At 37.5% G+C, this 16,181-nt stretch overlaps 1 protein-coding gene across 10 annotated transcripts in view; it reads left to right on the forward strand.

Moving 5' to 3' along the window:
- The window catches only part of SETD5 (SET domain containing 5), a 79,428-nt gene that overhangs the window by 20,017 nt on the left and 43,230 nt on the right, over positions 1 to 16,181 (forward strand). For 5 of the 10 annotated variants that reach the window (XM_045289947.1, XM_045289955.1, XM_045289951.1 and 2 more), the window contains exons 1-2: positions 14,693 to 14,781; positions 15,564 to 15,788. Coding sequence is in view for 4 of the 10 variants with exons in the window: in XM_045289949.1 (XP_045145884.1) it covers positions 14,711 to 14,781 (71 nt within the window). In the remaining 6 variants the exon portion in view is untranslated. Of the gene's footprint in view, positions 1 to 9,903; positions 9,960 to 14,594; positions 14,782 to 15,563; positions 15,789 to 16,181 lie in introns of those variants that run through there. The other 5 variants (XM_045289949.1, XM_045289953.1, XM_004702260.3 and 2 more) reach the window with 3 other exon arrangements.

The raw sequence follows: 16,181 nt of genomic DNA on the forward strand, positions 1-16,181 counted from the left end.
TTCATCCAGATTGTTCATCCAGCCTGTCCTATCTAGACAGACCTGTAGAGACAACAAAATGCACAAAAACAAGACCGCAAAACCAAGCAACAATGTACAACAAAACAGCAACAACATCAAGCCACTGACAAAGAACAGTGATTAACTTACTTACTCGGCATATTATCTCCAGCTCCAAGATTTCTTTCTTCCACTGGCTGAGTGCTATTCCATTGATTGGGGCATTTACGTTGTTTCCACCTTTGGCTAATGTGAATAGTGTTACAGTGAACATTGGTATACAAGTCTCCAAGTCTCTGCTTTCAAGTGCTTTGGGAATTATGCCTAGGAGTGGAATTGCTAGGTCATATGGAAGTTGTTTTTAGGTTTTTAAATGCTGCCACACTATTTTCTTCCTCCTGTGTACTATTCTGCATTCCCACTAACAGTTAATTTGGTTTTTGATTTCCCCATAGCCAACATTTGTTTTTCTGGGTTGGGTTTGGTTTGGTTCATCTTGGTGAGTGTGAGGCGGTATTTTCATTGTGCTTTTTGATTTTACATCTCTAGTGCTAATGACACTGGGCAATAATTCACGTTTGGTGACCATTTACATGTCTTCTTCGGTGAAATGTCTATTCAAGACCTTTGCTCATTTTATGATGGGATTGTTTGTCCTTTTTGCAGTTTTGTTGTTTAGCAAGTTTTATTCATTAACTACAAAGTACTATTTTGTCTGAGCTTTGGGGCTAATTATGGTGCATATTAATTAAAGTCATGATAATGTTGACCCAAATATGAATATAAGTTGACCAAGACTGAATCAAAGATTGAGCAACTGTTTCAAGGCTTTAAAATAATTTTTCATGTTTGCATTCCTCATATTTTTGATGTTTAGGGTAGTAAGAACTGTTGAAGTCCCTCTGTCTCATAAAAAGCCACTAGCTGGTCCACTGATGCTAGTTCTCATGGGCTTCTAGGAAAATAACCCATATAGTAGTCTCAAGATTTTATATGTCTCTGAGTAAATAAATATGGGTTACTGAGTCATGTTATTCTAGAATGTGAAGGAATGTATATTTGCATTGATAATTTGGGGGGGGCCTATTTTCCAAAAATTGGGCTTTAAAATAAGTATGCATTATAGTTCAACTAGGATAGATCCTCCATACTTACCCCAGATGTTTATGTTCAGTGACAGTCGCTGTTACTACTAAGTTGTTTTTCCCAGGGAAAATGGGCATCTCAAGAAAGACTGTCACAACTCTAGGATATTTCTCCTAGTACTCTTGAGACCACTCACTAAAAATAAGGAGAGTAGCTGGGCACTGGCCTGAATTATGAGCCATCGCATATGATGTGTGATAAGCCCTTTAATATACAGACATAAGGACTATCACTCATTTTACCTGCATTGGTATGTTGTACCCATTTTTGAGTTGACATACAGACATATAGGAATGCGATATGTCACAGCAATGCGCTCTGCTATGAGGAGACATTTGCATTCCCAAGAACACTGTAAAGGTTATAAAAAAGTTGTGTCATAAGATTGTTGTTTTAAAATTATTAATGTTTCCCTAAGACAGTTGAATAGCTATAGTTGTAAAATGTGAGAATAACTCAGCAAATAATAGTAATTGATGGATTATATTTAGTATTTTATCCATTTTTGTAAAATAACGGCCTCTTTCTGTCACCACCATTTTATCACCATGATAAGCAGAATCTTTTTTTTTTTAAGCAGAATCTCTTTAGTCACCTGTTGTTATCCAAAGCAAAGGACCACTCCACTCAGCAAATGTGAGATGCACACTAATTATTTCTAAGGTTGAAAAAAAATCCTGGAGGAGGGGAAAGATTATAGATAAGATTGGCTTTGCATTGTTGATTGAACTCCAATTATATATTTGCTTTCAATTTCTCTTAGTAACAGGTCTGTTTTATTTATTTCTTAAGACATAAAAAGTAGCATTTAGAATAAACTGTGAACCAAAGGCAAGGAAACAGGCTAATAATTAACAAATTGGTATTCCATTCAGGCCAGGGAGTTTGAACTAACCCAGCCCAAAGCTTAGTGAAATAGCACTTTTGAGGGTAATTCTGCTGAGTCGTTGATTCCCACCTATAACAACCCTCTGTATAAGGGTGAAATTGTCCCCATAGGGTTTCCAAGCCTGTAAATCATTGTCCAAGTAAACTGCCACATCTTCCTCCCAGGGAACAGCTGGTGGAATTTGAACCTGAGGCTGTCAGGTGCACCACTAGTGCTCCTCTTAGAGGGTATTAGAAGTTAACTTTGATTTTAAGTGTTCTGTTTTTTTAAACCACAAAAGAAAATTTAACCTATCTGTCATGAGCTTGAATGTGTCCACATGTAAAATGGTTGTTAACTTTATGGAGGTTGAGTTGCCATCCATAGTAGTTATGCTTATACCTTTCTCACAGTTCTTTCAAGGAATTTGTCCTAAGGAAATGTTTTCACATGTGTAAAGAAAGACATGTACATGACTGTTCCATGCAGCGTAGCTTATGGGAAATTAGCATTATCCAAACTTGCACCTGCAGAGAATTGATTTAAATTAGAGTAAATCCATGGGATAGAATACTGTGCCATTTCAACAAATGTGCTTGACACGATGGATGGATGGATGGGTGGGTGGATTGTGATAAGAGTTGTACGAGCCCCCAATAAAATGATTTTTTTTAAACCATGCCATAAATTAAGTAGCAAATTTGTAGATACTCCATTTAGAGAGATATTCAGAACCTGCTGCCAAATGGGAAAAAGTAGGTTACGAAACAAGAGGGCTTTCACTTTTATCTTTGACTTCAAATTTGGTGCAAGGAAGTATGGGAGGGGAGCTTTATTGTGAATTATTAAATGTTAAGTTTTTCACTGTTTTATATTTAGTCACCTGGTTTACCAGGTGATCAATCACAGAACAACATATGGTTGGCTTCTTTTCTGTGTTGCAGGGTTCTTACAGTCATGTTGGCCTACCATAATATTTTCTAAGTGACATGATAAACTTTGTCTACGGTGAGTTAGGCATTGGGGGGTGGGTAAATAGTTTATAGTAAATGATTGGATAATAAAAAGGTCAGTCGTTAAACCCACCAGGCACTCCGTGAGAGAAACATAAGGTGTCTGCTCTCCTAAGGAATTTCAGTGTCAGAAACCCTGTACAAAATAGCTGTGAGTAGGAATCCCCTCAAAGGAAGTGGGTGGCTTGGGTAAATCGTTTAGGGGCTTAAAAAAGAACCTATTGTATAAAAGTCTCTACTGTGGTGTTGGCACACTACAGAGTGCCTTGAGTTTGTTTTCCCTTTGAGAGGAATTTGATTCAATTGTGAAAGCTTACTTTGGGAACTTTTTTTCTTTTTACTTTCTTTTTTTTTTATGGTTGTGAAAATGGAACGCTTGGTATGTGAATATACCTAAAGAGTTCGTAAATCACCTGCTCTCGTACTTAGATTAAGAGAAACATCTTAAAATAGCATTTAACATGGTGTTTATAATAGTAGGTGTTTATGTTTGCTGGAATGAATGAACAAAAGAAGGGGAAAAGTAGCAAATCTAGATACTATAAATCCCCAGTCATGAATGTTAATCTGCCCTTGTTTGGTTAATATAAAAGCCAATAGTTAGAAGTATATAGTTATAATTCAGATTATTTCTAAGTAATTATTTCTTGAATAATTGTAACAGGGAGTTTATGTTACAAACTTAATTTTCTGTTTTCTGACTTTCACTGCTGTATGTGTAACTTTTTACAAGTCACTTAGTCTTTTTGTGGCTTGTTTCTTTATCTGTAAAATAATGAATTAAAATCTAAACCCTAAAACTGATGTTCTAATCAGCTGGAGAAATTTCATCTAGATTATTGAACATGTATAAGTTTATGCCTCATCAGTGTGCATAACACTTCTGGAGTAAGTAACGACACCCAGCCCACAGCCATCGAGGCAATTCCAACTCAAAGTGATCTATAAAGGATGCTGAGAGTAGATCTTTATAGAAACAGGTAAACACATGTATCTCCTGCATAAAGGCTAGTGGGTTTGAACTGTTCACTTTGGAATTAGCAGCCCACTGCGTAGCCCATGGGGCCACCCAGGTCTTTGGAGTAAGTGAAGGTAGTTAAGTCCTGTTTTGGGGTTTGATAGCAAAAAGAGGTATGAAAGGTCTTTTCAACTCTGCAGTGTGGTAGATTTAAATTAACAGTTTTTAAAAATTAAAACCTAGAGTGTGCTCTGAGTCCCAAAATGCAACAGCGCAAAAGCTTCCAAGAGTCTGAATTAAGTTTGTAACATAAACTCCCTGTTACAATTATTCAAGAAATAATTACTTAGAAATAATCTGAATTATAACTATATACTTCTAACTATTAGCTTTTATATTAAACAAACAAGGGCAGATTAACATTCATGACTGGGGATTTATAGTATCTAGATTTGCTACTTTTCAAAAGGATTGTAGTCTAAGTTCTTTGACTACAATGAACTACAATGACTACTTTGAAAGCTTTATCTTTACTTGATACTTTAAAAATTATAAATGTTCTTGATTCTTACTAAAAATACAGAGTGTGCTTTCTTGGTTAGTTTTATTATAAATGTCTGCATATTACAATTATGTACAGCAGAATGAAACATTTCCCAGTCTTGTGTCCTCATCTTTAGGGTCTCCCTTACGGACCCTTCAACAGACATGATGTCTTGTTCCATTGATTGATCCCTTTTGATGGAATATCCAAAGGAGGCTAGTCAGAATAGTAATCATTAGACTGTTGTGATCCATGAGGTTTTCATTGGCTAAGTTTGGGGAGTCGATCATCTGGTCTTCCTTCTTCGTCTTTGTCTGGAAGTTCCACTGAAGCCTGCCCACCATCGTTGACCCTGCTGGTATTTGAAATACCAGTGGCATAACTGTCAGCATCCCAGCCACACACAAACTAACAGGTGGGAAGTGGTAAAATAACTTAAAATCATAGTATTTAATTTTAATATTTATGGCATGTAATCTTTTGTGTGTGTGTGTGTGTGTGTGTGTGTGTGTGTGTGGTTGCACAAGAGCAGCCCCAGCACTCTTCTCTCTCGAGGCCATCGTTGTAAATAGATTTTTTTTTTTTTTACATTTTATTAGGGGCTCATACAACTGTTATCCCAATCCATACACACATCAATAGTGTAAAGCGCATTTGTACATCATTTCTCAAAACGTTTTCTCTCCATTTAAACCCCCAACATTAGGTCCTCATTTTTCCCTCCCTCCCCGCTCCCCCCTCCCACATGAGCCCTTGATAGTTTATAAATGGGTATTTTGTCATATCTTGCCCTGTCCGACGTCTCCCTTCATCCACTTTTCGGTTGTCTGTCCCCCAGGGAGGAGGTCACACACAGTTCCATGTAATCGGTTCCCTCTTTCCTACCCATTCCCCTTTACCCTCCCTGTTTTGCCACTCACACCACTGGTCCTATAGGGCTCATCCGTCCTGGATTCCCTGTATTTTCAGTTCCTATCTGTACCAGTGTACCTCCTCTGGTCTAGCAAGTCTTGCAAGATCGAATTCGAGTCATGGTAGTGGGAGCAGGGAGGAAACATTTAGGAACTAGAGGAAGATTGTATTTCTCATCATTGTTACATCGCACCCTGACTGGCTCATCTCCTCCCCGAGACCCCTCTGCAAGGGGATCTCCAGTGGCCTACTAATGGGCTTTGGGTCTCCACTTTGCACTCCCCCCATCATTCACTATGGTAAGATTTTTTGTTCTGATGATGCCTTACACCTGATCCCTTCGACACCTCGTGGTTGCATAGGCTGGTGTGCTTCTTCCATGTGGGCTTTGTTGCTTCTGAGCTTGATGGCCGCTTGATTACCTTCAAGCCTTTAAGACCCCAGATGCTATACTTTTTGATAGCCGGGCACCATCAGCTTTCTTCGCCACATTTGCTTATGCACCCATTTGTCTTCAGTGATCCGTTAGACACCCCGTGATCACACAGGTTGATATGTTGTTCCATGTGGGCTTTGTATGGCATGTAATCTTATCCATCTCCCTCACCCCCAATTATTTCTAAGAAAACTCTGTCACATCCACTGGTGGGCTCCTCACACTGACCTTGAGATTTAGTAGACTAACCCATAATCCAGTACACAACAGTTCTCCTCATCAAGCCTTGAAAAGAAGAATAATAACTTCAAACTCCCTGCCATTGAGTCAGTGCTGACTCATAGGGACCCTCTGTGACAGGGTATAACTGCCCCTGCAAGTTTCCAAGACTAACTGCTGTAGAAAGTCTCATCTTTCTCCTGGAGAGCGGCTGGTGGTTTCAAACTGTTGACCCTTGGTAAAGCAGCCACAGAATAGCCACTATGCCACCAGGGCTCTTCAAACAGCCCTAAAGAAAATATAAATTGCAGGAGCCAGGAGATAAACAGTGCTGCCAGAGATATGAGGATGGGGGAATAAAGAAAGACTCTTTAATTTTTATTCTATAAAGTTTCTTAAGCTCTTAATGACTCAGATTCTTTGCTAAGGTGTACTTGCTTTAGATTGTAAATGTGAATTTATCCTATTTCAGTAACGTGAAATTTTTATTTCTGCAGTTATTTTTCTAGAATTCATCTTTCCAATGTTCTCATGTGTTTCTTCCAATATTTAACACTTAACTCTCCTGTATTGTTTCCTGCATGCCTCCTACATTATCTTACTGTCTCACATTTGAAATGCATGCTTTTAAAGAAGAAAAAAAGTGAAATTTAGCCATATTTAGCTTTATAGTAATGACTCTTTTTCTCCAGTATACTTCAAGGCACTGGGGATTCATTTATACACTTAATTTGCTGCAAAAGCTGGCACCTATGAGCAGCAGAGCAGGTATTATTGGCTCTGCTGAACAGATGAGAAATGAAGACTTCAAGGCTGTAAACCAGTTGCCCAAACCAGTTAGTTATTGTTTGTTACAGCTTCAAGAAATTTGGAGCACAGAAAAGCCAATGTACATTTTACTTTGAGAAATTTAAAGTTCATATTTGTAATTTTTATCAGGCCAACTGAAAGAATAGAATGCAAGTTTCTTAACTCTTAATGTAGTACTTTATTCTCACATACTTTCTCTTCTCAAGAGAAAAGCCAGGTACGTATGCAATATTTTAAAATTAAAATATTTCCATTTGAGTTGGAGATGAAATCTAGCTGCCATTTTAGTTGTCAAACAAATGCATTGTTACTAAAATGCATTCATAATATTTATTGTATTTTGAACTGATTTAAAACTTTTAAGTTGAAGGGTAGTGATCAGCTTAGGGAAAAAACAACCTAATACTCTTCCCGCACTCTCGTTTTACTATTTTGAAAATTCATTAAAAATAACTATAGGCATTTTTTTTCTTTTTTTAATCATTTTTATTAGGGGCTCATACAACTCTTATCCCAATCCATACACATTTCAATTGTGTAAAGCGCATTTTGTACATTCATTGCCCTCATCATTCTCAAAGCATTTCCTCTCCACTTAAACCCCCGGCATTAGGTCCTCAACTATAGACATTTTATAAAGTAGATTCAACCTATGAGTATAACAAAAGTTTTCAGTCAGGATCTGGAATGAAATCTTAAAATTAATGGCCCCATGTTTTAAACTCTCATTGAAAACTTCAATGAAAAATTTTCTCTCCTCTTAACAAAGTTAAATTTATTCATTTATTGATCTGTTTAAAGATCTTGTGAGTGCTTCAGAATTATTCTACATGTTAATCTTCATTGTTTAATACTATGATTATAGGAAGCATAGCATGAATCTGTGGATCTCAGGGCCTGTCTCAGATACTCATGTTTTTAGTGAGCCCCAGTTTCAGAGTTCTTTCAAAAGAAAAAATCTCAACAGATTGATACTTCAGCTCTAGGCTAAGTGGAGAGAGTGAGAAAGAAAGTCTTTAAGATGAGGGGCCTAGCAAGCTTTTTAAATCAAGGATATGAGAATAATCATTGGCTCTGTTGAAAGTCGAAGTAGTGTTGAGTGTTGTCCTTGAGAAAGGTGGACTGTATAAGTAACATATTTGTTGATAATTTGTTTGATCTACCTTTTACGTCACCTGAACAATTGTAGATTTTCTTTAATACATGCCAATATTTAATGTATTGAAAATTCAATACAGATTGTATTTTTTATAAAAACAATCATGCTCTCAGTGTATCCTTTTAAAATTGAATGATGGCTTATAGGTACTGAAAGCCAAAGAAGAGGGGGAAGTTTGGGGGGAATGGCTTGTTCTTGTAAATATAAATTTTGGGGTGTGTTTTGTCAGACTAGAACTGAGGAAGAGAGAGATTGAGAGTTCTACTGGTTTATGGAGAGAGTTAATCAGAGTGCGCCTTGGCTGAGTTGCTGTCTGCATAGGCTGTTAACAATTGTTTCTCTGGTAGCAGATCTTGTTCATCAGGATTGCATCATTTCTGGGAGAATGGCCAAGGTCCACAGCCTCAGTACAAAGCCTGTCTGAAGCATATGAGGCCTGTTCTCTTTCTAAAACGGCACTCCTCTTCCTGCCAGTCCTCTTCACAGGATTACTGAAGCAGACTTGTTCTGAATTTCTTTCATTAGATTGGCTGTTTATTAGACTCTTGTCTCCCAGCTGCTTCCGGCTCACCTGGCTGATGCAATTTCTTTCTCTGAAATCTCTGTTGAAATTGTTTTTAAAATACTTTTTGTCTGTCTTCTCTGAGAATCACCAGGCCAAGATCACATGGGTTTGTGCTTTCCACAAATCATAGATTCTGAGGCTGTCAGAATTACAAATTCGGAAACTAGTAGCCATTTCTGAGCCCAGTTACAAAAACAGGACAATTATAAATCATTCCCGGCATGTTCTCTGTACAGTCTTACCCCTAGGAACTATGTGGTTGTTGAGCCCTCAAAAAAGTAGCAGGAAGATTGGCCGTTTCTGTTTTATGAGTTCCAGAATTTTTTAAGGTTTCTGTGGATTCTGATGGATCCATTCAAAACTAAATTGTTATAAAATGGTAATTTTCCTGCATTAAATTACCCCTACTATACATACACCTACATTTTTTTTCTCATTTCTCCTTTTTTTTAAAATCTTATTTGCTATTGCTAAAAGATGAACCTGTTAATCCTTTGGTTTATTTTGTCGTATTTTTGCTGTGTTTTTTTCACTTTCAGGCTTTTTTATAATAAATGAGCGTTCTCTTTTTAAATTGCTTCTGAAGAACAAGTTCATTCACCAATTTTTTAAAAAGCTAATTCATAAAACCAGCATAATTGTTAATAACTAGTGTTAGATGTGACCTTTTGGAGAAAATTCTGAAAACTTTATGGGAAATTGACCATTTTCCTTTAAGTCCAGGGCACCTATTTCCTATTTGAATGGTGAAAAGTATATTTGAGACATCATTTTCAGCATGGCTTCATTATTATAGAGTTGAACACAAACAGAACTGACTTCTTGTCACTTTGCGTAGTAGGACAAAAAGGTGACTGGTATGGAATGAGAAAGAGGAATAATCTGGATTTGAGTATTGATAGTCAGCCTTGATCAGGTTGAGAGTGTATTTGATATTCAGTAATAATAGTCTCTGGTCGCAGGAAGATAACATTGGGAAGAGAAAAAGAAGAGGAAGTTCCTTAGGAAATTGGAGAAAATTCCCATTTAGAGGCGTAGAGGATTTGCCAGTGGCTTGTTAATGGCAGTCAAAACAATTCCAACTCAAGGTGACCCCTTGAGTTAGAGTAGATTTATTCCATAGGGTTTGTTTGGGAGTTGGGACACCTTAGAATAAGGAATAAGGCAGTGTTTAAAACAAAAAGCATTAAATATGTAATATTTCTCTAAAATTCCAGCCTCTCATGTCTATCAGTGTTCTTTCAATACTAATTTGTTTCTCCACTTTTTCTAGGTGGGCAGAGGTACTGACAGATATTTGGGACTTCATATTCAGAGGTCTATAAAAAGGTGACTGAATCAGAATCATTTTAATTATTGGACGTCAATGAATAATAGTAAAAGTATATGTTGCGATAATGGTGATCATACATTCGCACAGCAAATATTCTTGAACATACATTATATGTCAGCCTCTGTTCTGGGTATTGAAACTATCATGAAAGGTCTTCAAAAAGTTCATGGAAATGTTGCGTTACCTTAACATTTCATTTTTCCATGAACTTTCTGAAGCCCCATAGTACAAACTTGTCTTGGTTTATAAGACTTAGAGTAATTAAAATATAATATTGGATATTGTTGCTTTGTCAAAGATTTTAAAGTTAACATTATAATAGCTAGAATTTCCCTAGGGAATTATTTTGAATTTGATTGTGCTACCAAAATTTGAATTAAGGATCTGCATGATTATAAAAGCAATATTTAGAATGAGATGGCTAGACTAGCCTATCAGAGAATGGTGTAAAACTAGACAAACGAGGAAAGAGGAAGAATTCATGAAAGAGAATTTTATAGTTAACTTCTTTTAATGTTCCTTTACCTATCCAGAATGGCTGAAAGGAGTTTTGATTGGGGAATGCAAAAATCACCATTTATTAAGATGTATTGCCTTTCTTTTTAGTTCAACTTTTTTATTTTTAATAGTTTTAATAACATTATTTTACATATTATACAATTTAATAGTGCAAGAGTAAAAAAAGAATTGTATCATCACAACCTAAAATTTTGTTTGTTTATAAATGATCACACAGAAAATTAGATTTCTGTTTAACAATCGCTTTGTAGATACTCAGTGAAACCCTGGTGGCAGTAGTGGGTTAGTAGATTGGCTGCTAACCCCAAGGTCAGCTGTTTGAAACCACCAGCCACCCCAAAGGAGAAAGATGAAGCTTCCTTATAAGGTCCTATCCTATACAGTCATGAGTCTAAACCAACTCATTGGGTTTGGTTTTGGCTGTGCATTACATATTCAGTAATGTTGAGTAACACGTGTTTCACAGTATGTTTGCACTCTGTCTGTTCTGTTTCCATTGATCATAGGTTCTTTGCAATGCTGTGACATGCACCTCACCCTCACCTGTACCGTCTCATCTTGCTTTAGAGTAAATAGTGACTGTTAGGTCTTCTCACTGCCATTGAGTCAATTCTGACTCACAGAGATCATAATCGTGGGTGATAGTATTTGTTTTATGAACTAATCTGTTACTTGCCTGAAAGGTAACCTCTGGACATGTGGTCAGATCAAAGTGTATAGGACGATAGTCTTAGGTGATTCTAGGTCTCTACCACTCCAATAAGTCTTGCTTTTTTCCTTTTTTTGGAAAGAACTTGAGACTTGGGCTTCATTTTCCTCAGTCTACCTAGGAGTGGTTATTAACCTATATCTCTACTTACAACCATTGGTGGTGGTAGCTCGTTCTTCTGGTTTTAAGACCGAGAACAGTGTGGTTGTGAGCTATTAACCCTGTAAATCCGTTTCTTCTTTGAGTCTTTACTTTTTATAGCCCATTTGCTATAAGTTAGGCTGTTCTCAAGCTTTTAAGACCCTAGACCAAGGGTCTTCAAACTTTTTAAACAGGGCCAGTTCACTGTCCCTCAGACGCGTTGGGGGGCCGGACTATAGTTTAAAAAAAAAACTATGAACAAATTCCTGTGCACACTGCACATATCTTTTTTTGAAGTAAAAAACCGGGCAAAAACACCCGGCAGGCCGGATAAATGCCCTCGGTGGGGGCCGTAGTTGGAGGGCGCCTGCCCTAGACACTACTCACCAAACTAGAATGTAGGACGATACTTTGCTGCACTTTGTTATGCCAGATGACTGTGTTTTCTGCCAAGGTTTATGATACTTAACTAGAGATCTACTTTTTCATGGGTATATAATAGTTTGGGGATTTAGTAAGGGGGGCGGGAGAGGGGGGCTTTTAGGATTCCCTATGCTGGATAGAGGAAGAATGATCCATATTAGATTTTGTTAGATTATTTGGTCCGTTTCTGCCCCACCCCCCTTTTTAATAATTACACAATGAAAACTGAAATTAGAGTTATAACCAAACATGCCTTTGTAGCTTTTTGGTAAGTATATTCTATTTAGGAGCCCTGGTGGCACAGTAGTTAAAATGCTGCTGTCAACCAGAGAAGATCGGTAGTTGGCGCCTCCTCGCTGCTCCATGGGATAAAGCTTTGGCAATTTGCTTCTATTAAGATTACAACCCAAAGAAAAGAAAGAAAGAAAAGATTACAACCTTGGAAACCCTGTTCGGCAGTTTGATTCTGTACTAGCATTGCTAGTTCAAGTAGGGTTGCCATGAATTGGAATCAACTGGAATGGGTTTGGATTTGGGGTTCTATCAACTTTTATTTTCGGGATTTTTTTGTTTGCTTTAATGTTTCTCAGATGCTTGTATGATTAACTGCCTAAATGTCCTTTTAGTTATATTGTTAAGGAAAGGAAGTATCTATTTTCTGAAAATAATGCACGCTATATACATTTTCATGTATTGCTGTCTTCAGTTTCTTTATTCCTGTCCAGGGGGTCTAATGTTACATTTTCTTCTTGGTGCCTGTTGGTTCTCAGCAGCGTACTTTTACCAGCCTACCCTCAATTTTCTAAAGCAGTCCCTCTCCCAGCAGGGTTCCTTCCTTGCTCTACGCAAGGCTGTCTCTGAGGCAGCTCTGGCTGGTGTACCACAGCTTAGCACATTCCACCCCACCATCCATCCATCTAGAGGTGCAAGGCAACAGACCTGGGTAAAATGAACTTGACTGCTCTAAGGCTGAAGAGCGAATTGCCCACAGCAAATAAAGTTTCAATTCCGTATTTTCTGATTACGAAGATACTGCCAAACTTGATCCATGACTTTGTGACTGTGGTTTATTCTTGTTACACAAATAAAACCAAAAGTAACATTTAGTACTACTGATTGGGGGTGAATGACGCCAGAATTCACGTTTGTATGTATTACGAGATCTTTATAACAAATTTGTCATTTCCTTGAATTACATATGTGTGGAGTTTACATGTATTATTTTATGTGAGCTCCTTTTTATATATATAATGGTATTGTCCCAAAGGCGAAAGTTGAATGGGTCAGTGCTCTTTTATGAACATGAGAAAGTAATAGATAACATTTTATCTCCTTTGCATTGCAGTCCCCACAAGTGCAACATGTGTTTGTCACCTATAGGCGGTTAGGAAGTGCATTGCCACACTCAGGTTTGAAGAGTCCTAGATTCACTTAAGTGAAAGAGAATATAAACAGCAAAGCATACACCAATCAATAGTTTGTACATATATAATTTACTGGCATTGTTTATATTCTCCAAGTTATAAGACCTTTGTCATCCATCTCTGCCAAGTTGTGTCATAAACTGGCTGCCCGTTGAGGCTTTGATGTAATCTCTGGAGTTGCTCTTTTCTATTTTGTTCCATACAGATCTTGAAAAGAATCAGTTTGGCTTTTTTTTTTTTTTTTTTTAAACTGGGTGGTCCAAAACAGTTTTTTGGTATTAAGGCTGCAAGGGGTAATTTTGATGTAAAGTCTTAAGATATCTCAGGGCAGTAGTTTCAAGGGTTCATCCAACCTTCATTGGCTCGGGATGTCTGAATTCCAGGAGAAATAGGATTTTGTTCTGCATTTTTCCGCTTTTTGATCAGAATTCTTCTCTGGAATCTGATCAAAATACTCAGTAATGGTAGCAGAGCAGCAACCAGTTTTTCTGGTCGCAGGGCAAAGGAGGCAGCTGTTCCAGGATGCAGTCAATTGTCCAGGTGGTCCATATCCTTCTGCTTTCTCTTTATTGCTGGTAACAAAACCATTCATGTAGATTTATACAAAGTATGGTTTTTCCCCTTCTGTTTGTATCACTCTCCTAAATTACTGAATGTACCCTGTTTTATAATTCAGAAACTTTTTAGTTTTTCTGTTTACAAATTCTGCTGACTTATAATCACATCATCGTATCTCATGGCCTTTGCATATAAATTCTTAACTTTTTATCATGAAACTGTACTTTGTGATTATTGTTTTTATCTGGCAAGAAATATTACCTTCAATTGTAATTGTTAGGGTAATTTAATGGCAACTTCCCCAAAATTAAAGTTTAAAATAAGAATGTTTTCTGATAAAAGCACAAACAAACCACTATTTCAATCATATATAAATAACAAACTGATCTTAGGTCATATTGAATTTGGAATAGCATTATTGCTTGGTATTACAACTACATTTACTTAGGCCCAGTAAAAAAGTTTAAATGAATGCAGATATTCTGTAAACTAGGCTATTTAATAACCATTCTATATATAATGTAATTTGTTTTATCCCATTCTCCAGAATTTTTTGTTAGATGGACAGTGGTAGAATGCGGCAAATAGACATTCAAGTACACAGGTATACTACTAATTTCCTTTAACTGGAAACTTAAAAATTAAAATAGAAATTGAAAGGCATAATTTTGCATCATATTTTGTTGAAAAGGAGTACAATACCTTGTAAACACGGAACAGTGTGTAGTACATCTTGTGCTTACTTGGATTATAGTTAGTCTTTAAATGCATTTCTTTACAAAATTAAAGATACAGTAGCATTTACTATAAATTTTAAGAACTGTCTAATTACTGGATATTTTCATTTTCTATGGCAGGATTCCTCATGTCCGTAACATGTTGGCTGAGGCTCTGCAGCTCACCCCCAATCTCAAAGTGGTCCATCTCCATTAACTGGACCCCGTGATTTCCACTATCTGCTGTTTTGGACGTCATGAGCATTGCAATCCCTCTGGGAGTCACTACACCAGATACTTCCTACTCAGATATGGCTGCTGGATCAGAGTAAGTGCTTACTTCCTAGGTAGTAGGTATTATATCCGTTTGGAGGCAACTTATTTATGGGTATCTAGTAATAAATATGCAGTAACCAACGCCTATTCCACTGGAAATGTTAAATGATATTAGGCCTTTCCCTTTACCCCCTCATAGAAGCTGGAGGGGAAAAAAAGGAATTGGGGTGGGGGGGTGTCCTGAGTAGTGAATGATTAATAGAGTTAAATTTATAAAGTATTGATTTTTTTGTTTTTGAAGGGTGGGGAAGCTTAAAGTGGGTGACACTGCCTGCTTTTGTAGAGTTCATAAGTCTGGTGGAAGGAGATAAAGGGTGTGTTCTCTCCAACTGATTGTCCTTGAAGGCCTCTTCCTATGTACTTTCATTGTCGTAGCATAAAGGGGCTGAGACTCGATGTGGGCAGGTTTACTTAGACCTTCTAACATTTGGGGTAGAGAATATGGAGAGCAGTGTCATGTGTTCTTTTATAATATTCCTTGCCTAGAAAGAGGACCTTCAGAATCAGTGGTACCAAACTTTCCAGCTAAAAGCAGCTTTAGGAATTCAGAGTTTGTCGAAAAGCCCAATCCCTAAGATAATAGACTCAATTCTTGAAGAATTTAAATGCCAAATGAAGGTAGGCCTTCATTATGCAACTATTTATATTATTCACAGCTTTAAATTTTTTTAGCCTTTGTATCCCTTCTCTTTTAAGTTGTCCGAGATTGCCCCTGCTCACAGATTCCCCTCTTGTCCTTTTACCTCCCTTGTACCCAATCTTCCTTGCTTACAGAAAGGAAGTGGAAGCCCCCTACCTTTCAAGACGAAGTGGCACTACACCAGGATGTGAAAGTCCAGCGAAAGAGACCCAAGGGGCCTAGGGGGCAGCACACCCCCAGAAGCCAAGTCTATTCCAGGCAGTACCAGGGATTAGGGTCTGGGCTGGAAAAATCCTGGTGTTTTGAATATGTTCAGGTCCAGTTCAGACTCTTGATCCCACAGCCACTTCTTGAGTGAGGTGGGTGTTGCTCTAATTCCCCTGTTTCTCTTGCCAATTTCACAACCCCCGTGGGGATTCTTTTCCCGTCAGCAAAGCAACTATACTAGAACTCTTGGGTTCAACGGCATCCCTGATTAATAGTGGTTTTCTTCCTTCAAATTGAGAATATTATTAAAGAGCATGTGTATTTCTTCACAAAGCCAACTAAGAGAAGTTGCCTGTTTACAAAGTATCTTAAAGAAGAAGATTTAAAATAAAGCTACCCTAAAGAAGTAGTGTATTGTATTCTGGGGTAGTTTAGAATTGAAAGCAGTTCTTTTGGTCTTAATCACATGTAAAAAAGGAAGAAGGTGGGTGGGCGGTGGGAATTTGTGGGTTCTCTCCAGTTAGTTTTTTTGGTTTTTTATTTCG

Source organism: Echinops telfairi, unplaced genomic scaffold, assembly GCF_000313985.2.
Source record: "Echinops telfairi isolate 266 unplaced genomic scaffold, ASM31398v2 ScPeMD7_31;HRSCAF=116, whole genome shotgun sequence".
Taxonomy (NCBI): domain Eukaryota; kingdom Metazoa; phylum Chordata; class Mammalia; order Afrosoricida; family Tenrecidae; genus Echinops; species Echinops telfairi.